Source organism: Gossypium hirsutum, chromosome D02 (assembly GCF_007990345.1).
Source record: "Gossypium hirsutum isolate 1008001.06 chromosome D02, Gossypium_hirsutum_v2.1, whole genome shotgun sequence".
Taxonomy (NCBI): Eukaryota; Viridiplantae; Streptophyta; class Magnoliopsida; order Malvales; family Malvaceae; genus Gossypium; species Gossypium hirsutum.
This window is the reverse complement of record NC_053438.1, coordinates 46,076,568-46,104,231: the sequence shown is the minus strand read 5'-3', so window position 1 is coordinate 46,104,231 and position 27,664 is coordinate 46,076,568. Positions and strand designations below refer to the sequence as shown.

At 33.9% G+C, this 27,664-nt stretch overlaps 4 protein-coding genes across 6 annotated transcripts; 1 reads left to right on the top strand and 3 right to left on the bottom strand.

Annotated features, from left to right (window-relative positions):
• The first annotated feature begins 4,218 nt into the window (after nt 1-4,218).
• On the top strand, nt 4,219-6,791 carry LOC107910127 (remorin 1.4). 2 transcript variants are annotated; one of them, XM_016837890.2, is made up of 6 exons: nt 4,219-4,408; nt 4,509-4,595; nt 4,800-5,018; nt 5,116-5,518; nt 5,618-5,699; nt 5,826-6,791. In XM_016837890.2, the coding sequence occupies exons 3-6, from the start codon at nt 4,844-4,846 to the stop codon at nt 6,018-6,020; spliced, it is 855 nt and encodes a 284-aa protein (XP_016693379.1). In that variant the 5' UTR covers nt 4,219-4,408; nt 4,509-4,595; nt 4,800-4,843; the 3' UTR covers nt 6,021-6,791. The 2 variants fall into 2 exon arrangements, with proteins under 2 accessions (XP_016693379.1, XP_040944520.1); XM_041088586.1 differs by lacking the exon at nt 4,219-4,408 and having other exon boundaries at nt 4,490-4,595.
• A 275-nt stretch (nt 6,792-7,066) lies between these two features.
• Nucleotides 7,067-8,744, bottom strand: LOC107910128 (uncharacterized). Of its 2 annotated transcripts, none has more exons than XM_016837891.2 (2): nt 8,518-8,744; nt 7,067-8,283 (listed from the first exon to the last, which is right to left on the bottom strand). In XM_016837891.2, the coding sequence occupies exon 2, from the start codon at nt 8,180-8,182 to the stop codon at nt 7,391-7,393; it is 792 nt and encodes a 263-aa protein (XP_016693380.1). In that variant the 5' UTR covers nt 8,183-8,283; nt 8,518-8,744; the 3' UTR covers nt 7,067-7,390. The 2 variants fall into 2 exon arrangements, with proteins under 2 accessions (XP_016693380.1, XP_016693381.1); XM_016837892.2 differs by having other exon boundaries at nt 8,631-8,744.
• Nucleotides 8,745-24,654: 15,910 nt separating this feature from the next.
• Nucleotides 24,655-25,406, bottom strand: LOC107910126 (nodulin-related protein 1). The gene has a single exon (XM_016837889.2). It carries the CDS (start codon nt 25,404-25,406, stop codon nt 25,032-25,034), a length of 375 nt encoding a protein of 124 aa, XP_016693378.1. The 3' UTR covers nt 24,655-25,031.
• A 727-nt stretch (nt 25,407-26,133) lies between these two features.
• Nucleotides 26,134-27,419, bottom strand: LOC107910125 (eukaryotic translation initiation factor 5A-2). Its single transcript, XM_016837888.2, has 5 exons — nt 27,030-27,419; nt 26,723-26,845; nt 26,602-26,658; nt 26,446-26,520; nt 26,134-26,376 (listed from the first exon to the last, which is right to left on the bottom strand). Exons 1-5 carry the CDS (start codon nt 27,150-27,152, stop codon nt 26,275-26,277), a joined length of 480 nt encoding a protein of 159 aa, XP_016693377.1. The 5' UTR covers nt 27,153-27,419; the 3' UTR covers nt 26,134-26,274.
• Nucleotides 27,420-27,664: the final 245 nt, after the last annotated feature.

The window sequence follows — 27,664 nt, the reverse complement described above, 5'->3', positions numbered from 1 at the left end:
TTATACGAAAAATAAATGATACAAATGGTATTGTATCGTGGAATTTATGCGTACAATTATATATTGAATAGTACATTACATGTTATAATGCTATATTACTCTGTTATACATTAAACTCACCTTATTATTATAAAATGTTATGTCAAGTTAAATTATATTAAGTTATTAGATTGATATGTTTACAAAATGAGAAAAGTTGAATAGTATGATATAAAATGGTATCGTTGTACTTGTATATGAATTGAGTATTATGATCTTGTTGTATTAATGGACTAAGCTATTGATGATTTTGTGAAGTTGTATATCTATACATAAGGAAGCCAACAGAATGCCATGGTTTGTACAATTGTGTTTTAATTACTTAAACTAGCTAAAATGTCAAGGTGTGTTTAGTTAATTTCATATGGACTTACTAAGCATTCAATATGCTTATTCCGTTTTCTTTCCCTTTTTCTTGTAGATCGCTTTGTGGAACATGTCAAGTCAGATTAACTTTTGAAGCTCACACTATCTTATACCATTCAGTAGATGTTTGAACGTTTTGAATCTAGATTGTGGCATGTATGTCTAAGATGTTTGGATGTAAATATAATGTTTATAAGTGTTTTGATAACTTGTGATGATCTTGGTATATAATGACTTGGATAAGGTTATAGCATGAAATTAGGTAAATGCATGAATTAGAATATGTGGTAATTGGTTGGAATGAAAATGCTTGAATGGCATATTTTGGGATATCTATTATGAAATGATAATAGCATGAGAGTGATTATGGTTAAGTAGTTTTGAGAGTGAAACATGATTTTGACCATGTTAATTGTCTTGTTGAATTAGGTAAGCTTGAAAAATGGTTTGGGATGTTTACATGGCAATTGAATTGGTATAATTGAGTATAAATTTGGCATGGATAGGTTTGGTATGGTTTGATGCATATTGAGATGAACATATGATGATTTGTATTGGTATATGAATGTTATGAAAATTGGAATTGTGCAAGTGGTGTAGCTAAGTTTTGAAGTCAAAGTTCTGGTTAGGTTGCATTTAATGTTTAGACTTGATGGAATGCGATGAGATGGTATAAAATTTGATATGTTAAGTGCAGGTTTTTAAGTGTGCCTAAGGCATCATTTGAATGCAAAATTAGTTGGGCATGAAATGGGCATAAAATGAAAGATTTTGACATTTTGGGACTAAAGATATCGATACCTTGGCAAAAGTATCGGTACTTAGCATTTTCAATCAAATTTGAAACAAACAGAATGTCAATTTAGTATTGATACCAGACTAAAGTATCGATACCCTATAGCAGGGTACCAATACATATGACTTTTATTTGGTTTTTACAAAAGAAATAGAATCGTAAAATGGTATCGATACTAGAATTTGGTATCGGTACTTGTAAGGAAGTATCGATACTATAAGTCAAGTATTGATACCTATTGATTTAAGATGAATTTTTCAAACATCGAAGCTAAATTTGGTATCGATACCTTTCAAGGGTATGGTACTTGTTCCAAAGTTTTGAAATTTTACAATTTGGTCTTTTTCATGTTCGGGTTAATTTTTTGAACTATCAGAAGCATGTTTGAGTCTCGAAAAAAATTATATAACAATAATAAATGTGACTATGGAAATGCTTGTGTTTGCATGATTTATTTTTCGGATTGAATGTTAGATGTTCATAGTTGCTTTGGCAACGAATGTGGCATCCTGTAACTCGGACTCGACAACCAGGTTAAATGAGGGGTATTTTTCTTTGAAAAATCTGGCTTTACAGAAATAGGGTCATTTATAAAGGTGTAAAACCAAACCCTATAACAGTTATAAAGGAAGCAAAGGACTTCATCCAACAAATCAAGGAAACATACAAGTAAAGAGAATGTAACGAAAAAAAAAGAAAGAAAAGAAATCAAATATAATGAGTATTTAGCAAATATCAAGTCACACCAAATCATACACTGGTCACAGAAGCCAATCTTGGATAATATCCAACACCAAAGTGAGCAAATGCAGACTGCCTTGAGGTTTGAAGAATACGATGATGGCTTCCTGTGGAGAAAAAAAGTAAAGCTAAGAAGATTTTAGAATTAACATAACCTATTTTTCTTTGTCCTTTTGTTTTTCATAAAACAAAAAAAAAAAAAAGTTTTTGAACCCAAAAGCAAAACTATTTTTATTTTGGGAAAAGCACTTTTAGAGTCAAATGACATTTTTAACCCTATTTATAATTCAATATATTTTATGTAATATTTATATTGGGTATATAATTGTTTTTCTATTGAAATTGATTTCAAATATACCACTATATATTTAAATTTATAATGGTTATATTTTAATAATATTTAATAGTTATTGTTTACAAATATTTACAATTTATATTTCATAAATTAAAATATCATAATATTAATGAATTTGAGCATTATTTGAATACATATTTTACATCACAACTTTATGTTTAAAATGGACATTTTATTTTCTCAAAAGCATTTTTTGACAACAATACTAAACACTTAAATTTTAAATCAAACTTTTCAAAAACATTTTTTATATTCACTTTTTTTTACATTACCAAAAACAATAAGAAGCTGGCTTTAAGACTTTGAGGTTGAAAAACATTTTTCAACTCAAATCAGAATTTCAAATAATAAAAAAATTGGTAAATAAACCACTTTTTTTAACTAAATATTGATTTTAAATTCGTTTTTTAACACCGGATGGCTTTTGCTCCATTTCTTTCTGCCATAAAACCAAACATCATTATTTGGCATTTACTTCGGTCTATCTACTTCCAAGCTCATAACGATTCAAGGCAAGTTTTTTCCTTTTCCTTTTAAATAGAATATATTGCTAATCTGACTTTGAAATTTACTTTTAGAGTTTATTTAAAATCAAGATCCTTTACTAAGTTAATCTTTTTGATGCAATGTTCAGTTCACCGGTTTATTTTGTATAAAATAAGATGGAGAGTTGATAATTTCGAAACTCGAAGCAGAGAGAAAAAGTGAATTTTCTCATAGATGGAATGGGAAAGAGATGGAAAGGAGAGAGAATGCTAGTGCAGGGCTGAGAAGTACATAAATAAGGATTTTGGTGAGAGACACAATAATACTTATTATAGGCAATCAGATGAGATAGGTTAGAGCTAAATATTATGTACAACACATCTTATTATTCTTTGAAATTTATATTTTGTTAAATCATATTTTATTAAAATCTTGAATTTAAGTGAATGGATGTGTATACTTGTATCAAAAGTTTTAATGTTGAAAATTGATGAAATCATCTAGTTACGAAATGGAGTCAACAAGAGACGCCATAACATGCAATTTAATGAATTCACTTTGAATTAGAAAAATGTTTAGTTTTTTGTAATATTTATATTAGGCATACTCTCGTATATCTACTTTAATTTTATTTGTTATTTTTTTATAAATCAAGTTTATATTTATTTCATATATCATATTATTAACCAGTATAAGTATCATTTAAGTATATATATTCTATTTTACAACATCATATCTAAAATTATCAACTAAGGCTTCACTCGGTTGGCATCAATATTATTGTCAATACAGGAAACATATTTATCCTCTTAGTTAAAGGTTGGGAGGGGTTATGAGTAGTTCTAAGCTTTATATCTTAAAAAAAATCATATCTAAAATAAAAATTTTATTTCTTAAAAACGTTTCAATAGCACCTTCCCACTTTTCAACCTCAATGATAAGTCTGATCCTAAATCAAAATTCATAAATCAAATTAGACATTGAATCAATTCATTACATAAATGATTTTTGTATTGCCTACTAATATTTTTAAACCTAACTTGTTCAGACAGTAGAATTTGATTAAGTTGATCGTTTTTTCTGAAGAAAAAAAACCCTGAAAATTATATAGTAACATTTATAAATTTGTTTGGAAAAGAAATCCAATAAATAGATTTAAAAACTTGAAAAGCGTGGTGGTAATAACGTAGGCAACGACTAAAAAGGCAAAGCTAGGTGAGCAGGCAAAAACAAGATTCTTGTCAAACTTTTGGGAAAGGAAACGTCCCTTGAGGCTGTTTAAAAAGAGATGAAATAAATAAAAACCCAAAAGCCTGAAGACAAAGAAAGAATACGTATCTTGTGGTAGACTGAGGGTTAAGAATATCCAAAGCCGACTTTTGCATGCGAACAAAGTAATGCATATAACCCAAGCTTGCTTTGCATGCTCGTCTCTAGGCCTATGAACATCACCTACACCACCACTTCTTCCTTTGTCTTTGCTTTTATAAACCACCCAACCTTTTCATTCCTTGTATACCTCCACTTTTCTTTCTTGAACCCATTAATGAAGAATTTGCCACACCTCATTCTCCTTTGTTTTTGATACAGGAATCTGCCATCAACCAGATTACTTGCCTCTATAGGTAATAATTCTATTCTCTCTCACCCAACATTATTTAATTCAAATCAAGATGAAATGTTTTTCTTTTTCTAATTTTATCTGCATAATCTTTTGACTGATAGCTTATGCCATTTCTGGTTCCGGCCGGGAAAAGCAGAAGATAAGTTGAGCAGTACTAGAAACCAAAGTCTACCACCATTTCAAAGGAGGTATAACTCTGTTGTTTTTTGTATTATATTGTATCCAAATCTCTTAAATGTTCAATCCTGGATGAGCAAATAACATCCCTTGCTTCTTTGAAGCTGTAACAATGAACATCTTTAAAATTGCATTCCTCCTATATCACCATTTTAGGGAGAGAAAGAAATAAGAGACAAAGCAACAATAACTGACCTTAACTTCCGATTTTGCAGAGAAGAGAACCCAGAATTTGTTTCAAAACCAATTTTCTGGCAAAATGACTAGTTGGAATCATGATTCAAACTATATAACAGAGCAAGTAGTTGGAGTTGCAGCTGCTGCATATGTCATTACATCGATTGCAGAAACCTCTTCGATCAAGGACAAGAACAGAAAGGAAGGTCCAACATTTTCAACATGGAAACCTGGCATCGTATCCGCACAATTTTCAGGTAAAGATTCAAGGCATAAGATATAGAATCCGGATATCCATGTAACAAAGCATTAAGAATTCTTCTTTCTGCCTGCTTAACCAAAAGAAATTAACAGGTGAAGGTTCGAAGAAAGTTCCAGACAGTGCAGACATCAAAGTGCCAGTACCCAATGCCAAAGATGAAAAAGCAACTAGACATGGGTCATCGTTTAGAAGACCTGCTATTTTTACTGATAACGTGGGCAGCTCTAGTCGTACAGAACCTGGAAGTTCCCGGAAACCTGATACACTTTCCAGTCAACCAGAACGTGCAGCACCGAAACCTGAAAGAGCAACATCAAAACCAGACCATCATGCCATTAAACCAGGAACTCCTGCAACAAGACCCGAACTGCCTCCTATCCCTAAACCTGTGCCTCCGGTGGTAGAACCCAAAAGACAGCATACAGTAAGGCCAGGGTCAGATCAAGCAAAAGCAGATGCTTGGGAGAAAGCAGAGATGGCTAAAATCAAAGACCGGTAATAATACATTGACACCGAGAAGCACTAATTGTTTAGTACTAAACAGTTGTAGGCAATTAGAAGTATATGATCTTCTTCACTAACAATGAATTACAGGTATGTGAAGTTAAATAACACTATACTCGAATGGGAGGAAAAGAAGAAAAAGAAGGCCAGAAGCAAGCTGGACAAAGCAGAGGTTAGACTTGTTTTCTAAAGTCGAACTAATTCTTAGAAACTAACAGCTTATTCAGAGGTTAGACATGTTTTTCTTTTCTAATTTACAACTAATTCTTAGAAACTAACAGCTTAATTCTTCAAGCAGAAGAGTGAATCGGAGAAAAAGAGAGCAAGAGCCTTAACCAAATTTAGGAATGAAATGGACTACATCAAACAAGTTGCAGATGGAGCAAGAGCACAGGCAAATGCTAGACAAAGAAATGATGAGCTTAAAGCAAAGGAAAAGGCAAACATAATTAGAACAACAGGAGAGCTTCCGATGACATGCTTCTGCTGTTGAATTTAACTAATAAGTAGTATCATGACTTTCAAGTCACATATAAAACCACTTACACAATGCTTTGACTAATTAAACGATGCCTAAGCACAAGTAGAGACACTATAATTTTAATCATTTAGCCTTGTTTCAAACAGATAATTCTTCAAGAACCTTGAGTTGCTTTACTAATATTTCGGACAACTGATGTTTAGTATGAACATATATGAAGCCATATAGCAGCTCATGCAGAAAATCCTAGCCCATGTCTTGGACAGGACTCTGTTACTCAAAATAAAATAATAAATTTACAGCGCAAATGATGTGAAGATAAAATGCAGAAATCGTTTTATATTATTTTGATCATGAAGGAATTTGAATAGTCTCGAAGATTGACAGTATAATCCAAACTTCAATTGCTGCAGAAGCATGAATTAAAATCCAACTTTTTCTGGAATTATAAATCTAAAGTACAAAAATAAAATAAATAAATAAATAAATAAACCCTCCAACCATCTGAATACCTCCCACCATTACTACTGAATAACAAGAAACTAATACTTGAAACTGCAAAAACCTTGAGGATAACAAGAACATGCTGAGAGTTTAAATCCTTAGTTAACCATATCTTACTAGGGCTTTTAGATTGTGCATGAACATTCAACTGTTACCAGAAGATAAACAATAGTGCAAGTTTCCACGCTGAATTTGAACCATAATGAAAAGATCTCTATATCATGCACAAGAATAAAATGAAGACAAGCAGAATCTTTAAGGTTAATGCAGCAAGCTTTATTTCAATAATCATCAGATAGCAGTATATACGAGCCCAAGTTAGACAAAAGTAACGAGGCCATTTGAGCATTCAGAAATAGTTAAAGAAACCAGTTAAAATATAATAGGAAGTAAAGCCATACACCACAATGACAAAAGCTGAGGGCTAAAAGATTAAGCAACCGGCAAAACCATTTATCTTAACTTGAACTGTCTGCAACGATATAAAGTAGCAAATTGTATATAAAAATGCAGAAAAATTATGAAAATAAACAAACAAACAAAAAACACCACAATTAACTGCAAATTATATTCTTTTGAGAACTCAAGCTTGTACAACAAGTAAGTTGACATTTCAATGACATTTTATTAAGGGCACAAACACAATTTCCAAAACAAGCTTTTGAGATGTTTTGAAGTCACTTAGTCACAGTCCATATCGAAAACAATGCATTAATCTGAAAGCTTCAGGATACTAAAAAATCCCATTACCAGCGCGGAGCTACTAAATTTCAAATAAAACCAGTGGAGTGAGCATTGGAAGAAGGATGATAACACGGATAGATGTGTTCACTTGGAACCATATATCTCTCTGACCTTTGAAGTGAGAAAGCAACATCTCATGAGGTGATTTCTCTTACCAACCTATCCAACATAGGGAATGCAAAGTACAGTACCAAGAAAGACGGGATGGCAAAAACAACTGTGACCAGAAAGTAGAGTAATAAGATAACAGCACTCCCCGGTATTGCAAAGAAGACAACCAGAAGGAAAATGATGACCAATGGGAACTTGGATGTAAAGTGAATGAAGAAATCCAATGATTTATGAAGCGAGAAATGATGCCTCTCAGCATTATTTCTGCCACCAGTATCTAGAGACCTATTTTGTTCAGAAAGATTGGCATATGATCCTCTCCTAACAACACCACTGATAGCTTGATTGCCAAGCATTAAATTACATCTCAGAGAGCCAACGGGTTGATTGTCCCCAGATAGATTTCTCCTGGAAATGCCATACCTATCCCCATTCAAACTCTCGATCATCCACAAAATGAAGAAGTTCTTGCGAGGGAACTTGAGGTTCCCCTTATAAACTAGCCGTAGCGATATTAAGTGGCACCATGGGCAAGAAATGAACATGGGGATCTTGATTTGCTGAGTGGGGAGTTTCAAAACAGCAGGTTGGAGACCCAGGATGCAATTTTGGCAAAGAGTGTGACCACACCATAAGACATAAGGCACATTCTCAACAATGTTGAAAGGTTCCCAACAAATGGGACACTCTAATCCTTCATCTCTACTACCATTTGAACACAGCTCGTCATCTGAACACTCGGAACAAGCTTGATTCGCCTCTTTTGAACTCTTTAACCCAATGCTAGCAATGGTATTTGAAGCAAAACTCCACATATTGACAGAACAATAACAATAAAAATAAATTACAACTAAATCTTAACTACTTAGAATCTTAGACTTAGACCAGAAAATCAGGGACTTCCGACCTAACAAACCTGAAAATAAAGAAAGAAAGAAAAGACTTTAGAAGATGGAAGACAATTGTCATAATTCAAATATATCTCAATTCATTATTCTTTTACTTTTAGATTCAGCATAATCATCCAATAATTATATTCATAAAATACAAATTAAAATCTCAGTAAATGTGAAAAGAACTCCACAAAAAATTTGAAATTTTAGATATGAAATTATAAAATTTACAGATTCTAAAAGGTGAAAAAAAATACCTCAAAAATGTTGGATGGGTTTGGGAGCAGAGAAGAGATCCAAAGAGAAAGAAAAAAGAGAGTTTTCATTCGACGAGACGACACTGTTTAAATAAGAACTAGAACTAACCAACCTGGTCTCCGAGTAAACCACCGATGAAAACGCCGTCGCTTAGTACTCCCCCTCGACTCCAACTGAATAACTGAAATCATTTTTATTATTTTATAATTATTTTTTCACTCCTTCCGGAGTTTGTTGTTAGCTATTATACTGTGTTTTAACTTCTACACGTCACTTCCTAGATTATTTACACGTTGCATATAGAATATTTACAAATTTATTATAAATATGATTTAATTTAATAGTGTAGTAATGTTTTTTTTAAATTTTATAAATAATTTAATATCTAAGTTTATTAATCTTTAACATATAATAACCATGATTATATTCCTCCGCCCTCTAAGATACATGTTAGTGGTATAAACAATATTGACATTCTTGTAATCTGGTCAAAGAAAGTACTTCTCTCAACCACCCGCCTTGAAATGAAAGGCATTCGCCTTCCATGCTTTCAACCATCCTTCGCAATAAGAAGGCTTCTCACCTTTCGTTGCCTTCAAGATGTTAAGGCATCTACTTTTTAAGTGTGAACACTTTTCTAATATGAACATGCCCTTGAGCTTTTGTAGAGTCTAGTTGGGCGTAACAACCTTGTACTAATTGAGTGAATGATGGACTGGGCCTCACAATGTACACCTTTCACACATTGGATGAGGATAATCTCCTTCATAGTTGTAACACCCCTAACCCGTATCCGTTGCCGGGTTAGAACTATAGAATGTTACCGGAGCATAATGTCAAGGTACAATTAGTTAACATTAATAATTCATCACATAAATCATAACAACATCAACCAAAGTCATACATAGGGTCCCTTTTACGAGCCCTCGAGGCCTTAAAAAGACATTAGAAAAAAATCAAAACTAAATCGGAAACATATGAAATTTTTCAAAAAAAAGTTAAAATTTTTCAAACTGTAGGGGTCACACGGCCAAAAGACAGACCGGTGTCTTAGGTCGTGTGGACATTCGAAATAGGGACACACGATCGTGTCCCAGCCCGTGCCCATACCCGTGTAACTCACTGACTTAGGTCACACGGGCAAGCCACAAGCCCGTGTGCCAAGCCGTGTGCTAGGCCGTGTAACAACTTGACTTGCAAACCTTTGAAAGCTACAGGGGACACATGCCGTGTCGTCTTGCCGTGCGTCACACACGGCTGAGACACACGCCTGTGTGGACGAAAAATAGGTCATTTCCAAGCCATTTTTCTCACCCAAAATCACACCTCATGCACAAGCCATTTGCACCTAAAATCAAGCATTCAAAACACATTTTGCATATGCATATCCAAGCTTATACAACATAAAAACTATCCATTCAACCAATATGCCAAAATAACACCTCAATTTCAACAATCAAACTTACCTAACACCTAACCATTTCATTCACTAAATGTACCAATTGAACAATTACAAAGCCACTTTTATCCATATCTTCATATACCAAAATGCATACACAACCAACACCAAATGACCATTTTCCCAAGTAACAGATACCATACAAATTTGACCAAAAGATGATCACTTCCAAACTACCAAAACTAGTTATTTCCAACATCTTGCTACATTCATTCCACACCAACCATTCATTGTCACCATACCATTTCCATCAACATTTCCTTACTATCATCTTAACCAACACAACATCAAATTATCAACCACACAAAATACCATAAAATCTTAATATCATACCAACTAATTCATCAACCAAGATAACATATATACAAGCCACACATAATGGTTAAATTCATTAAACAAAACACCTATACATGCCATTATAACCATGACTCAAAATCATCAAAATCTACCAATTTAGCCGACGAATAGTGTGATGGATCTCCAACAAGCTTCCAACTCGCATGAACCTTCGATTATCTAAAAACATAGGAGAAAATCACACAAGTAAGCATATAATGCTTAATAAGTTCGTAAATCATAAACAATACTTACCATTTCATTATAAAAACTTAAAGGTAAAAATAGTGAACATATCCAACATTGCTTGGCACAAGCCTAAGCACCAATAACAATTCATAATAGTGATTAGCATATAACTTAATCAAATTCATTACACAACAAAGAGCTTCCTTAAGCTTTCCATGTAAACATTCTTACTAAAAATCTTTAATCACTACCATTTCATACCTTTCTCATGCTTTTGTGACATTATAAGTTGAAGCTTATACCGATCCTTTCCTTTTTGTATACCCGTTGAACCACTAGAATAATATTGGACACTCGAGAATCTCACACACTATGTGCTAATAATATTGGATACTCGAGAATATCACACACTATGTGCACGTGGTCGAAACCACTACTATCTCATATCTCATATAATTGCTCTCTCTCGAGCCATAAGTGGGTCTGCTCACACAAGCTGTCAATCAGGACGTAGCTACACGGTGCTGCTCACACAAGTTGTCAAGTAACTGTAACACATTCCAAAAACTCAACCACCAGTAGGACGTACAAGACCAGTACTCGAAACACGGTAACCCCTAATGACATGTCATTTGTATCCTATATATTATTAAGGTTCAAACGGGATCCAAAAGTCACTGAAACTTCGTTGAATATTTTCGTAGAGTCGTAATACCAAGAATATAACATAAAATCATTTAAATAAAACATAATTCAATGCTAATTAAATATACGAACTTACTTCAAACACGAATGGAGAAATACGATCGATTAATCCAATAATTTTTCTTTTCCCCGATCTAAATCCGTACGTTGCTTTGCTTGATCTATATAATCAAATTTAACTAATTCAAAATTCATTCTATTCAATTTAATCCAAAAATCATGTTTTGGAAAAATTACACTTTTACCCTTATAATTTTTAAATTCATTTCAAATTAGTCCCTAGCTCATAAAAATAGAATTCATGCAATTTAATACCAACCTACCATAGCTGAACATCACTTAGGCCTTTAACAATCCCTACATTTCAATTATTTCATAATTTTACCAAGAATAATTTTTTATTTTTCAATCTAATCCCTAATTGACAAATTCATCAAAATTTCCTTTACAAAAGTTGTTCAACTATTATCAAACATTCATTTTCATCCACCAAACATAAAAATAAACTAACATTCATTCATGTTAAAACCCTAGAATTTTAATAGTTTTACAAATTAGTCCTTAGGCTAGCTAGATTAAGCTACAACGGCTCCAAAAACATAGAAATCATTAAAAACCGAGTAAAAATGCACTTACATGCACTAGAAATGTTGGCCAAATGCTTCAAGCCCTAGCTATGGCTTCCTATTCTTCAATTCTAGTGGTCTTTATCGTTAAGGAAGATGACATTTTAATTTTCTTTTTGTTTTATTGTACTAATTAGCTTAATTGCAATTTTAACCTTGCTTTTTAACCTTTATAATTTTATAAATAAAGTCCATAATTGTCCACTAATATGTTAATGGTCTAATTACCATTTAAGGCCACTCATAATTAAATTTCATAGTAATTTAACACATTTTCTAATAGAACACAAGTCTTGCACTTTATGCGATCTCGTCCTTTTTATCAAATTAAGCATACAAACAATAAAATTTCTTCATGAAATTTTTATACAATGCTACTATCATTCTGCAAACCTTAAAATAATAATAAAATAAATTGTTTGACATCAAATTTGTGGTCCCAAAATCACTATTCCGATTTCACTGAAAAACGGACTGCTACAATAACAATCTGCCACGTCATGTTAATAGACAATGGGATCTCTTATATAAATACATCAACCAATGATGAAGAAAGGATCGACTTTTTATATCCTAAAGCTACTCTGAGCAACTATCCTCTTAGTCAGTCTGTCATCTTATCCTTGTTCCAACTCTCAACCTTTTCAAGTGGATCGACCTCTATAACACCACATTTGTCTCCTCATTGTTCCTCTTTCTCCTCCTCTATTATTGTACATTGTATCAACAATTTTAATAGTGCATATTGTCAATATTTTTAAAATATATATATAAATAAATTAACATCCTTTTACATGTCTTTCATATTATTATAACAACAATCATATTAATAAATTAATACTCAATTAATATTTTTTATTTTAATTTAATATATAATAAAGAATAGCTTAATATTGTTACTAACCTTATTACATCATTAAAAGCAATCCCTTTCATTACCATGGTTAGAGGGAGGAAATTGAACTCATAATTTTTTGGACGGCTAAACAATGTTATTTTAGATATAAAAGGGTCGTTTTTTAGTAATTGACTATGATGAAACTCGTAAATTATACTTAACAACAGATAAGTTTGGTGTTTAGTTTGCCTTAATATTTTCATATGCTTAAATAAATTTATATAGATCTTTATGATATAAGAATTGAGCCTTAGCTCAATTGGAACATGCATTTTTGAATAGAAAATCGTACTAATGATAATTATTAAAAAGAAGAAACAAATCGTTTACACCCCTTCCCGCCATTAAAGCCTGTCTTATCCCTATTGGCCAACAAGGTCGGTGCAATAAATAAAAAACAAAATAATCTTTAAAAAAAAAGGAAACCAAACAGCCAAATCTAAAGAAAATAAAAAAATAAACAGAAACCAATGGGAAATTAAACAGTTTCCTCTTCTTCCCCAAATCAGTTCTTCACCAGTGAAAGATCAGGCAATCCAAAACTTAAAATCTTCCTTTGCATGAAAAATCGACGGTCCTAATTTCATTTCTCTAACCGATCAAAACTCATTAGATCTTTCTTGAAATCTTTTCTCCGATTCCATTTGAAACTTCCCTTATTTCCTTCCAATTGTAGGTGTCTGTCCTCTGCAGCCAACTCTTCCACTCTCGGCAAGGCCGCTTCGATCCGGCATTTGGCCAGTTCAAATTGCTTCCCTTCTTAAGCTAAATCATAAGTAGCTATATTCATTTCTCGAGGTACGTGACGAAACTCTATTTCTTCAAACTTCTCATATTTGTATTTATTAGCTCTAATCAACATACCTATTCTTGATTTATCCTCCTCAATCGATTTCATCTTTCTGATTGCTATCAATGCACCCCCCTCCACCAAAATTCGTTGAAAACTTAAATCTTCGGCAAACTGTAAAGCTTGCAAGCATGCACGTGCCTCTACCATTGTTTGATCCAACACGCATTCAATCAGGTACGTATACGTGCCCGTAATTAACCATGCAAAATTTCTAATGAGGACTCCTAGAACTACTTTCTTTGTGGTTTGTGGAAAGCTAAGGTAGTAGAGTAGACAATTGGGGTCGAACCACTATAAATCGTTGCGTTCATTGTTGCCCATTCATTTGTTGCTTCCACAAATTTCTTAATAAACCAATTCACCCCCTCTTGGTGATTTTGACTTGAGCTTCGAGCTAACAAGTAGGCATGTAACTATTTTCTATTCTCTACAGTGTAATTTTTATATTGGTGGCAACTTGTAAATTCCATAGCTTTGTGTAGAAAGCTTTAAACAATGTAATCTATAATGCTCTATCATCATTTAGAATGTATGTATCCTCAGCCATAATCCATTTCTACCTACTTTTCACTGTGTATACCCCAATATTGTCACCTTACCATACCCGTTCGTTTTTTCGCACGCTATTAGATAATGAAATTGCCAATATTCTTTGTACATCATCTTGATCATTCACATTGATTAGATCTGATACTATTGTGTAACTAGTATTGATCATTGTACTTGTACCCTCTATTGACCAGGTCTTGGCAATTAAACATCATTCTAGATGTTAATTTTAGTTTTATCCCCTACTCTCCAACTAGAACCCTGCTCCAACAACTTCCGTATGCTCCAAATACTCCTATAGGTATAAAAAGGGTAAGAACTCAAATTAGTTTTCATGAAATCCCCTATTGGATAATACTTTTCTTTCATCACTCTTGCTAACAAACTGTTTGGATTCATAATTAACCTCTAACCCTGTTTTGCTAACAAAGCCATATTAACTTTGGTCAAGTCTTTAAATCCCAATCCACCATGCATCTTTGGTCTACATACCAATTCCCACTAACACCAATGAATCCCTTTATTGGTATTAACGTTACACCAACAAAACTTGGAAATTAAGTTATCAAACTCATGACATATATAACCTGGTAACAAAAAATATTGCATTGCATAAATTGATATTGCCTGCAAAATGGACTTAATAAACACTTCATTTCTTCCTACCGAGAGTTGCCTTGTACTTCAATTCTCCATCCTCCTAACCATTTTCTCTTTTAGCCCAACAAATGCATCTCTCTTTTGACGTCCCACCATCCTTGGCAACCCAAACTATTTTTTGGGGTTGTTAAAGATCCTTACTCCAAGTACCCTTCCAATTTGTTCTTGCGTCTCAAATGACACATTTTCACTAAAATAAATAAGGGACTTATCGAAATTAATGAGTTGTCCTGACTCCCTTTCATATTCCTTCACAATCCTCTTAAATGCATTTACTTCGATAAACAATATACTGTCATCTGCAAAAAAGATAAGTGTGTTACCTCTAATCTGCTTTGTCCCACCTTTGCCCCCTTAATTAAACCATCATTTTTTGCTAAATTAAGTAGGCTCAAAAAACCCTCTACACAAATTAAGAATAGATATGAGTTTAACGGATCTCCTTGTCTCAACCCTGTAGAAGGTCGAAACACTTATCCTTGAACCCCATTAAGCACCACAGAATAAGACATTAATGTAACACACCTCATTACTAAATTAATCCACTCAATACAAAATTACATCCGTGTCATCATTCTTTCCAGAAAAACTCATTCCACTCAATGATAAGCATTACTCATGTCTAACTTCAAAGCAAAAGACTCATTAAATCTCATCCTTCTTTTTTGTTAAAGAATGTAAAAGTTCATATGCAATCAAAATATTATCTACAATTTCTTTTCATGGTATAAAAGCTCATTGGACTTCACCAATACAAATTTCCAACACATGTCTAAATCTATTGACCGCCACTTTAGAGATGATCTTATATAGCACATTACAAAGACTAATTAGTCAGAATTGAGTCATTATTAAATTTAATTAACCTCCTTATCAGCTTCCATATTTATTGCGAGCTTGATCTCAGTAAACTCTTCCAAGGCTTCTTTATCAGGATCACTATTATTAAGTTCAATTAATCGATCATTCAACATGGACATTGAACATTTCCTGTTAATCTGATTTACTTTCGCCCGCCTACCAATTATGAACCCAAGATTGTCCAATTTCAAAGGCACCACACTATTTACCTCCCAAATCCTCTTTACTTCTTCCATAAAATCCTTCTCTAAAATTAAATTTGTGTTAAACCAAAATTGGGACTTTTTTGTCACCCTCCTATTTCTACTCATGCCATCCGTATCCATCAGTATCAGGCAATGATTCGATATGGAGTGAGTAAGATGTTTAACGTTATAACCAAGAAAGATACTCCACCATTCCGGATTAGCTACTCATCAATCCAACCTTTCTTGTATATTATTCTTTGGAAGACGACCTCTTTCCCATGTAAACCACTATCCAGAAAAATCCAAATCAGCAAGTTAACAATCCTCTAATATCGTCCAAAAAGCCAATATATTATTCTAATTTCGAGCAGATCTCCCTCTTTTTTCAAAAGAGAACATTATCTCATTAAAATCCCATATAATTAATCGTGGCAACAAACTATTACCATTTAACCGACGAATCAAATCCCACGACTCCGCCTAACACTTTTTGTCAGATGCACCATAAAATCTAGTCAACCTCCATGATATCATCCTTTCACCTTCACATGCTTCCATATCAATGTGTGACTTAGAATAGCTTACTTCTTAAGGGACATGGACGGAAGCGTCAGCCCCGTGGTGCGGAGAAACGATGAATACTCGTGGAGAAGGCTAAGTACGGATTCTAAGCCTCAAGAACCCTTTTTGGGAAATATCGATAACCTTCGGCTAGATGGGTTTAATGGCTCATGGTTGTGGTGGAAAAGAAAATAAATATAATAAAAATAGAGATTTTATTAAAAGGAAATATGAGAAGAACAAAAGCCTAGACTTTTGGGGAGAGAGTGTTTACAGAAAAAGATCAATCTCTTTTGAGTCACTTCACTCCCTATTTATAGTGCTAGGGGAGATAGTCTAATCCTACTTAAATTCCTAAAAGATAAATACATTTAATTGAAGATAAATAAAGATAAATAAAATAAAATTCTAAAAATAACCCTTAATAATTATCTCAATATTAATTATCCTAATATAATTAAAATAGAGTTTAATAGAATAAAATCTCTTCTTTTTGTATTTCAATCCTTGTGTCCTCCATGCTTGCACTTTTGGCACCAACTTTTCCTTGTGTCGCACATTAGCCCATTTTATCTCTGAATTCACGCTTTTGGCCCTTAATTTTGCTTTTGCCTCAAATTTAGTCCCTATGAGATAAAAGATCATAAATAGCTCAGATTAGCAGGATCATACTCAAAATAAATACATTATTAATACATAAAAATACATTATTCTAGAGTGTTATCACATATAATTAACCGTGGTAACAAACTATTACCATTTAACTGACGAATCAAATCCCACAACTCCTCCTAACGTTTTTTGTTCGATGTACCATAAAATCTAGTCAGCCTCCACGATATCATCCCTTCACCTTCACATACTTCCATATCAATGTATGACTTAGAATAGCTCATTAGTTTATCATTACAATCCATTGTCCAACCTAATGACAATCCTCCTCGTGGTCCGACGGCTTCAACTTCAATCCTATTAATAAAACTGCATTTCTTCTTGACCTTTTCCATTTGCCTCGCGCTTATCTTTTTTCTATAAGAAACAAGAGATGGGGCTTAATATGTTTTAGCTTTTTTTTAGATGATTAATCATCCACGGTTGCCTCAGCCTACGGACATTCCAACTAAGGATCTTCATTGCACCCACCTAACCCGCTTAACAGCGGTTATCGATATTTCAAAAGGAACTCTCAAATTCATTGAATCAACATTACTAGAAACAACTGGATTTACTTGATGCATTTTTTTTCCTTTTCTTACAATCAACTATCTCAATTAGACTATCCTCCATATCTTAGCCTAATTCCATCTACTCATCACTTTCTAGCCCAAATGTTAATCCAGAGTTTTTTGCCCGGCTAAAACACTCTTTATCAAATTGCAGCTCTTCCCCAAATTTTGTATCCAGATAACGTCCACTTTTCTCGCCCCTTATTTGATAAGACCAACATTTTTTAATATCTTCAAAATTCTTCCCCCTTATCATCATTCACCTCTACTCTTGTCAGATTACTTCCATAGCTATCATCCCTCAACCACCTACTCACCTCCAACGACGCCCTCCTAGGTGCCGCCCTTAATGAAATGTCTCAGCCAAGAGTCACCTCCTGTAATTTTAGTGTTAATCTAACCAGACAAAATCTTTCAGCATGCCCCAACTTCTCACACAGAAAACAGAATAATGGTAGTTTCTCAGACTGGAATATTGCATATGTCGAATGATTCGAATTTACTATTATTCGCTTTTTCCTCTTCAAAGGTCACTTAACATCCAATCGAACTCAAATTCACATATACTTTTTTATTCCCTTTATTACAGATCTAACATCGTACTCAAGAAACTAACCAATAAAATTCCCAAACTGACGTGCCATTCCTTCTGATATAAATCCCATATGCAAATTATGCACATGAACCGAAAATCTGCAAACATTAATGAGACTTGTAATGAATCTTCCCCCTATACTAATTGATGAAATAAAATGAGATGTCTGTTGAAGAATCATGATGTCCCTTAGAGAACTCTCTTTAGATCTAACTCATGATAAAATTGGAACAAATTTCTTTTCTAACCAATATCCATAATAGAAACTCCTCCTAACGAGTGCCACAAATCTGTCAAAGTGTTTCGCATCGATGGGAAATGAACCACACTATCTATCAGAACCCTTCCAACCAGACATAACCTGAAATCTTCATCCACTGCATCCTCATCTCCTTGGTTTTGCATCAAAACTTCCTTATCATTTGATATGCTCAGACGTGCAAATTCCTCTCCCATGATTATTTTTCGCAAGTCTCCTCCCTCCCCTAAACCACGCCTCAACAAAAAAAACCCTAATATCACCTTGCAAAAACAGCATACAGAGAAAACAGACATGCTAACAAGCATACTATACTTTAGCTAGGTTTTAAACATTCATGTACTCATTGTGTAAATGTTATTTTTATGTTATGTTTTAAATTATATTTCATGTTAATATTAGGTCATATCTCCAATTATTCCATACTTTATATAGTTTATCTTGGTTTAATTTTAACTCTAAAATTATTTATTTGAGAATTAGGTGATTGCATTTTACATACATTAATATTATATTTAAAAGGGTTAAGATGCATATTTACCATTATAAATTATGTAAAAACTGAAAATTACCACTATACTTCACTTCAATTGATATTTGTTATTATCTTAATGAATTAGAAATAAATTTAGCACTATACTATAACTCTATATTGAACCTTGTGGCATTATTTTTATTTAATTGAATTTTGCCACTAAAATTAATTTTTTATTATATTTTAATTTAAAATAACAAAGTTTTCTTAGTTTTTATGTTAAGGATATGATTTTGCAACTGAGTAGATAATGTGTTACTCCTTCATTTATACCAATCCTATGGATTAAATTAATAAAAAGTGCAAGCAAAGTCTGAGAGAATTTAGTTGTAGGGGGATAAATAAAATATAATAACCGAAACACAAGCTGCCAAGGCTGTTTATGGGAGAAGAAGAAAGTTTTTCAAGTTTAGATCACATGTCAATTTGATATTGGCTCACAAATTCTTTTCTAATAAACTTAACATTTGGGGTTAAATATATACATATTACTACTGTTAGCATTAATTTCTTTTTATATCATCTGACACATAAGTGATCCAATTTTTATGAAAGTCAAAGGATTCAACCACCAAAATGCCAAAAAGTGGTAAATCAAGCATTAAGCTTTAGAAATATATCTTATTTATAATCTCTCCCTACTTTTTAATTGTGGTTACAGTTAACGATAAGCGTTATAATTTACATCCTACCACCTGCCCAAAGAAGCGAACTCAGGAGCCTAATCCCTTCCTTTAAAATGAAATTTTTATTTGTTCTTATAAAATTTTTATTTAAAATTTTTAAAATCATAAAATTACATTTTTATGATTGTCAAAATATTAAACTTTCCCACCTTAAAAATTTGACTTCACCTTGTTCAGCCCCCCCAAAAAAAAACCTTACATCCAGTCACCATTGTCAACAGAAATCCTGGAATTGAAAGGAAAAAAGAACTGGGTAATTTTTACTTAATTATTACTGCAATATATTTAGCAGACTAATGGGTAGTTTATTACAGCATATTACACAGATAAATGCATAGGAGTCAACTCATGGACCATGCAACTGTAGAAAATTGATCAAAATTTGGAGAAATAAAACAAAGAATATAATAAAGAATATAATGAAAAGAGAAATAATTTTTATGGAAGAAAGAAAACACCCTTTTGATTAATTTTTATTTCACTCACTCAATAATATTCTTCATGACATACAACTCTTTATATAGGAGTTGTAAGTGACTATTCATCTATATCACTAAATGCTAGGAGTTGTGACTATTCATTTACATAACTTAAATACTATAAGAGTTATGACTATCCATGCATGTGTGTAACTTTTCATCTTCAAGTCTCTTTGCATTATTAACTCTTCATATTCAAGCCTCTTCACATTCGTAACTTTTCATAATTTATTTTGTGCAAGATTAATTTAATTATGTGCCAACAATGTCTCCCTTAAATTAAACTTGCTTCGAACTCCCAGCCTTTCAACATTTTTCTTGAAGACTTGTCCACTAAGCGGCTTTGTGAAGATATCAGCCATCTAATCTTCTGTCTTGCAATATTCAACTTGAATATCACCATTATTCACTAGTTCCCTCAAGAAGTGATACCGAATGCGAATGTGTTTTGTCCTTTTATGAAGAACTGGATCTTTTGTGACCGAAATAGTAGAACTATTGTCACAAAACAAAATCGTCGACTTGCTCTGCTTCTGCTTAAGACTCTCCAAAATTCCACGTAACCAAATCAATTGACATCCTGCATAAGACGCAGCGATATATTCAGCTTCTGTAGTCGAAAGTGCCACAACTGATTGTTTCTTTGAACTCCATGAAACTGTACCACTACCAAGGTGAAAAACATAACCAGAAGTGCTTCTGCTATCATCAATGCTTCCTGCTAAATCACTATCCGTATAACCAATGAGATCAACTAATGTATTAGATTTATAGAAAATTCCATAATCAATGGTTCCCTTCACATATCTCAATATTCTCTTGGCAGCCTCCCAGTGATTGGAGTAAGGTTTCTCCATGAATCTACTCACCAAACTAACAGCATACACGATGTCAGGCCTTGTCGAAGTCAGATACATCAACTTCCCAACCAAACTTCTGAATATGGTGGAATTGACAAGCTTTCCTTCACCCTCTTTAGATAACTTCAGACCTGTAATGCATGGAGTAGAGACTGGATTCGCATTTTCCATCATGAACTTTTTTAGAACTTCCTTTGCGTAGCTCTCTTGTGAAATAAAAATTCCTTTCTTGGATTGATGAACTTCAATACCAAGAAAATGATGAAGTTCTCCCAAATCTGTCATCTTAAATTCTGCCATCATTGAGTGCTGAAATTCTTTCAACATCTTCACATCATTTCCTGTGAAAATAAGATCATCAACGTAGAGACTAACAACCATGAATCTTCCTTGATAATTGCCTTTAATGTAGAGAGTATGCTCATATGGAGATTTCTGGAATCCACACTTTTGAAAATAAGAATCGATTCGGCTATACCAAGCTCGGGGTGATTGCTTCAACCCGTACAAAGCTTTCTTCAACTTGTAAACCTTTTCTTCTTCTCCTTTTTTGACAAACCCTGGTGGTTGATCAACATAGACTTCTTCTTTGAGAACACCATTCAAAAACACAGATTTTACATCCATTTGGAACATTTTCCAATTGTTTTGGGCAGCAAGAGAAATAAGTAACCGAACTGTCTCAAGTCTTGAAACTGGAGCAAATGCCTCTGTAAAATCTTCTCTTTCCTTTTGCTTGTATCCTTTTGCAACCAGTCTTGCCTTGTACTTGTTGATAGAGCCATTCGGATTCATCTTTGTCTTGTACACCCATTTGACTCCAATTGAATTCTTGTGCGGCGGTAAATCTGTGAGTTCCCATGTATCATTGTTTTCAATTGAGCAAATCTCTTCTTTCATGGCTTTCCTCCATATTTCTTCTTGATATGCATCATCAAAAGAAATTAGATCTTCTCCTGCAAAGAAGGCAAAGAATACAACATCATTTTGCACAACTTCATCCGTTACATTATATAACTCTTGGATGCTTCTCGTTTTTCGGATCGGGCTGGATGAAGAAGAATTTGATGAAGAACTTGGGGAAGCAGGAGGATTTCCTACTTGAGCATCATCTTCAGCATTCTCAATTACTGCCTCTTCTTCTTCTTCAAGTTCAAAAGGAAAAATTGGCAAATTTTCCTTTTCAACTTCCATATCTTCAAACATGGAATTTTCATCAAACCGAACATCTCGGCTTATCACAATCTTCTTTGTCACCGCATTGTACAACTTGTATGCCTTACTTCTTTCACTATAGCCAATGAAAATGCATTTCTCTGACTTGTCATCCAACTTGCTTCTCATTGCATCTGGAATATGAGAGTAGGCAACACTCCCAAATACTCTAAGATGACTAACACTAGGCTTTATACCATACCACGCCTCATGTGGTGTGCAATTCTCCAAGCTTCTTGTCGGTGATCTATTTATAAGATAAACTGCACAAGAAACAGCTTCAGCCCAAAATCTTCTTGATAACCTCTTCTTCTTAAGAAGACATCTAGCCATTTCCATAATTGTTCTGTTCTTTCTTTCACACACACCATTTTGCTGAGGTGTATGGCGAACTGTCATTTCATGCCGGATGCCACTATCTCGACAATATTTCTCAAATTCTTTTGAAAAATATTCACCTCCACGATCTGTACGCAAGGTGTTAATTTTTAGCCCAGTAAAGTTCTCCACTTCTGCCTTGAAATCTTGGAATCTCTAAAAAGCCTCTGATTTTTCTTGGACACAATACACCCATATCTTTCTTGAGTAATCATCAATGAAAGAGATAAAGTAATGATTACCTCCCAAAGATGAAACTGTCATTGGACCACAAAGATCTGAGTGAATAAGTTGCAATGGTCTTCTTGCTTTCCACGAGGATTGAGAAGGAAAAGCAATTTTGTGTTGCTTTCCAAGTTGACATGCTTCACAAACATCATCAAGCCGATCGATTTTTGGTAAACCTCTAACCATCATCTTCCTTGAAAGCATCTTCAAATTTCCATAGTTTAAATGTCCATATCTATCATGCCATAACTTTGAAATTCCTTTATGAGCACCAATAAAACAAGACATATTCTGACTTTGAAGGGTAAGAGGGAAAAGATTATTTGATGCCACTCCAACTCTAGCAACAACCTGATTTTTCTTTGATAAATAGCAAGCCATGTCACGGAAATGAATATCATACCCCTTCTTCAAAAGATGCCCAACGCTAAGCAGATTATTTTTAAGACCAGGAACAAAATAAACTTCAGACATTTTCTCTACCCTTCCTTGCTTTGTTTTGAACTCCAACTCACCAACACTGCTAACTTTGTAAGCTTTTCCATCTCCTACTTTTACTTCTCCACAATCAAATTCAAAGAACTTCGAAAATAAATTTTTGTTACCTGTCATATGCTTGCTAGCACCACTGTCTATGTACCAGACATCATCAATCTCTCCACCATGAGATACGAGCAACAAAGTTTCTTGCTTTTGCTCTTGATTATTTTGTACTATATTAGCTTCATTTTTCTCTTCTTTTTTATACCAGCATTCACTTGCCAAATGACCAGGTTTGCGACAATTATAACATTCAAAATAGCCACGATCTCTTCCTCTTTGATTTCCACGTCCACGTCCTCTTTGTGATCCTCTAAAATTTTGACTTTGGTTGGCTTCTTTCCATCCATTCTCCGTGCTTGCATCTTCACCTCTTTCACGAGCATTTGAGCCTCTTCCTCTAAAATTTCTTCCTCTTCCACGACCACGATTTCTCCCTCTTTGATTTTTAAAATCTCCCTTCTTCTCATTTAGAGACAACTTTGACTGGAGGCTTGATCTAGATCTACTTCCTTTTTCTTCTTGTTTAATCTTTCTTCATGGGCTTGCAACGAACCTGTGAGTTCATCAATAGTCATGGTACTCAAGTCATTTGATTCTTCAATGGCAACCACAATGTAGTCAAATCTGGAATCTAAAGAACGGAGGATTTTCTCAACACCACGAATATCATCCATAGTTTCACCATTTCTTTTTAATTGATTGACTATGGACAAAACCCGTGAACAGTAATCAGAAACTGATTCTGACTCTGTTTTTTTGCAATCTTTCAAACTCTCCTCGAAGAGTTTCAACCGAACTCTTTTCACCTTTTCATCTCCTTTGAATGAATTTTGTAAAAATTCCCATGCTTGTTTTGCCGTGGTGGCGCAAGCTATTTTTTCCCAAGCCACTTCATATGATTGAACTCCTTGATATATCCAAAATAAGGCTTGTTGATTTTTCTTCCTTGATTTTCTTAGACTCTCTTTTTGAACTTGTGTTAATCCTTCCTCCTCTTCAGCCTCAACTTCATTATAACCTTTTTCAACAATCTCCCAAACTTCTAGAGATCCAAGAAGAGCCTTCATTTGGATACTCCATTTGCCATAATTTTCTTTGGTTAATTGGGGAACGGAAGAAAGAGGAATAGAATTGTTCATTTTGATCGAACCTGGCTCTGATACCAATTTGTAGAAAATTGATCAAAATTTGGAGAAATAAAACAAAGAATATGATAAAGAATATAATGAAAAGAGAAATAATTTTTATGGAAGAAAGAAAACACCCTTTTGATTAATTTTTATTTCACTCACTCAATAATATTCTTCATCACATACAACTCTTTATATAGGAGTTGTAAGTGACTATTCATCTATATCACTAAATGCTAGGAGTTGTGACTATTCATTTACATAACTTAAATACTATAAGAGTTATGACTATTCATGCATGTGTGTAACTTTTCATCTTCAAGTCTCTTTGCATTATTAACTCTTCATATTCAAGTCTCTTCACATTCGTAACTTTTCATAATTTATTTTGTGCAAGATTAATTTAATTATGTGCCAACAGCAACATACACAGAAAGATACATATTGACAGCAAGGCTTAAATAAATAAATACTAACAAGTTTTAATTATAATTTTATTTGCCTAAGAAACCTTGAGCCATCTTCATGTAATCCCCAACACCACCACCACCTGCTGGAGCAGTTTCAGAATCTTTGGCGGCGGCACCGGTTCCATGGGAGTCGGGGTTGGTGGTGGGAGCTGAGTGACTAGTCTGGTATTGATGCAAGTAAGTCTCAACCTTTTCGACATATTGGCCAACACCCTTGTCCTTATCCAGCTTCCCATAGTGTTGGCCGGCACCCAAAAGATCAGCACCTGCGCCAGCAACCTTACCCTTGTCAACCTTGTCGCTTTCTTTGTTGAATGTGGACTTTGCTGCGTCCGCCACCAGCTTAGCGCTAGACAGGAGTTCGGAGGTGCCTGGTTTAGGGTCTCTCTCTGAAGCCATTGTTGAAAAGCTCTCTCTAAGGCAAGCTTTACTATAGATATGTCCTTTCTTCCCAGTGGATATATATAATATGGATGCTTGCGAGTTGATTGGATTGCATGATATGGATTATGGGCCACCCTCCCTTAACTTGTTCAGTGTCGGCAAAACGTTTTCATGGTTAATTTAAGGACTTCAATTTGCCACGCATTCGGTTTCCTTGATTGGCCTGGATCTTGGATATTTTGTTGGCCCCCCTATTGACGTGTTTTTGGCTTCTGCGGTTGATAGTGCAATGTCCTTTTTCTGATGAGGACCTAAAAAGCTTGATATTTTTCACTGATATATAACCCTTGGGGAACACAAATCCACAAAATGCTAGCGTGTTTGAATATTAAATAATTTGTTGCTTATTTTTCTTAAAAATATTTTATTCATGAGACACTTGTCGGATTATTAATAGAAAATAAATTACAAGGCTTGTAGGTAAGAAGCTAATGTCTTTTGCCATGGTGTACACGCTACAGAAATTTAGTATTATTTCTCTATCAAGAAGAAATATCAAAACCTCATATGACCATACCTAATTTCACTCGCCAGATATGATAAAACCCTCCCCATAGATGCTTATCAAAAACCCCTCTTTACATGCTTTATTTTTTTAGATTCCCAAATACATAAAGAGAGTAGACTTTTCTCAAACCCATAACGTGCAATTCAATCAACATTAAACAACGGATCAAAAATAGAAGAGGGGAATTGAATACTTAATTATATGTCAAAGAGTCATAATCTTAGAGCTGGAGGACATAACAAATATGCTCTCCTGAAACATGAAACACCTCCCACTACTACTACCACTACTTATATCAAGCATTTCCCAGCCCAGTTACTTTGGGCCAATGTCCTTGAGACCACAGATCTGCTCCTCCCCCATAGCCGACATAACAGACACAACCAGATCTTTCCCCTCCGCAAATCCATCCTTTATCTGCATTCACTCATATATGATTAACTCAAACCAACACAAAACATCAAAGAATTCAGACACCATACACACCTGCGTCAGCAGATTATCATCAGTTGGAAGCCTGAGATCATCCTTCGTGTTCCCATTCTCAGTCAGCAGACTCACCTAAACTCAAGCATCATTAAGCAATTCATATACTCCAACAACATCATATGAATAAATACATAAATAAAAACCACATCTTACAAATCCATCCTCAGAGATATCAATCAGCTGGTAATCAGTACGGTTGACATGAGGAACCTGAAAATAAACGAATCATGATTAGCCTCTAAAACACCACCACTAGGGAGAGAGGAAGGCATACATCACAGTTGTGAGAGGAGGGAAGGATATCTTCCAGCTTTTTGCCGGTGAAGATATCAATTCCAACAAAGTGACATTTTGCGTGCCCGTGCTTCCCAGTCTTGGATGTTGAAACTTCCACAACCTGTACAACATCATATGCACCAAATACAAAATCAAATAGTATGACTCTACCCAAACAGTATTTAGAGATCAAAAATTAAATTATTTAATAATTTCCTTTTCAGCCACTTGCCAGATTTAAGAATTATCATACAAAAAAAATGAGTTAAAAATTGTACCAACAGAATAAAATGATTTAGGCTAACCTTGCAAGGACGGCCTTTAATAACAATGTAACCGTTCTTACGGATGGTACCAGCTTGCTGAGGATAAGTTTTAGAAGCTCCAGCATCAGCTTTAGACTCGAAGTGGTGCTCCTCGTCCGACATCACCGCTTTAGAAAAAACAAAAGAGAATCACTAGAAAAGCAGCGATTGAGACAAAAGGGAAATGGTTTTTATAACTGTGAAAATGTAGGAAAATGCAGGGTTAACTTCGTTTTATTTATTTATTTTATTTTAGGAAAGGTGGGAAATTTGGGTGAACTCATGTATGTTGAAGTGGGGAGAGAGTGTAGTCCGTTGGATGGGTGGGATTGGAAAATATCTTTTAGGGTATGCGTGTGACGGACGCTTAGCTTCGAATACATTTGCTTATATTTTATTTTTGAGGAAAATTTGTATAAAATTGTAATTTTATGTTTTTTTTTCAATAGAAGAATAAAAGATTATATTTTTCATCCTAATTTTTAGATTTTTCCTCTTTAAAAAATTTAAATCTAACAAAAAAAATGCTAAAAATGATAATAAAAATCTGATTTGTCATTCTCTTATTAAAAGGGGATAAAAATGACATGAAATCACAGTTTCATACAATTATTTCTCTTTATTTTTAGTTACTT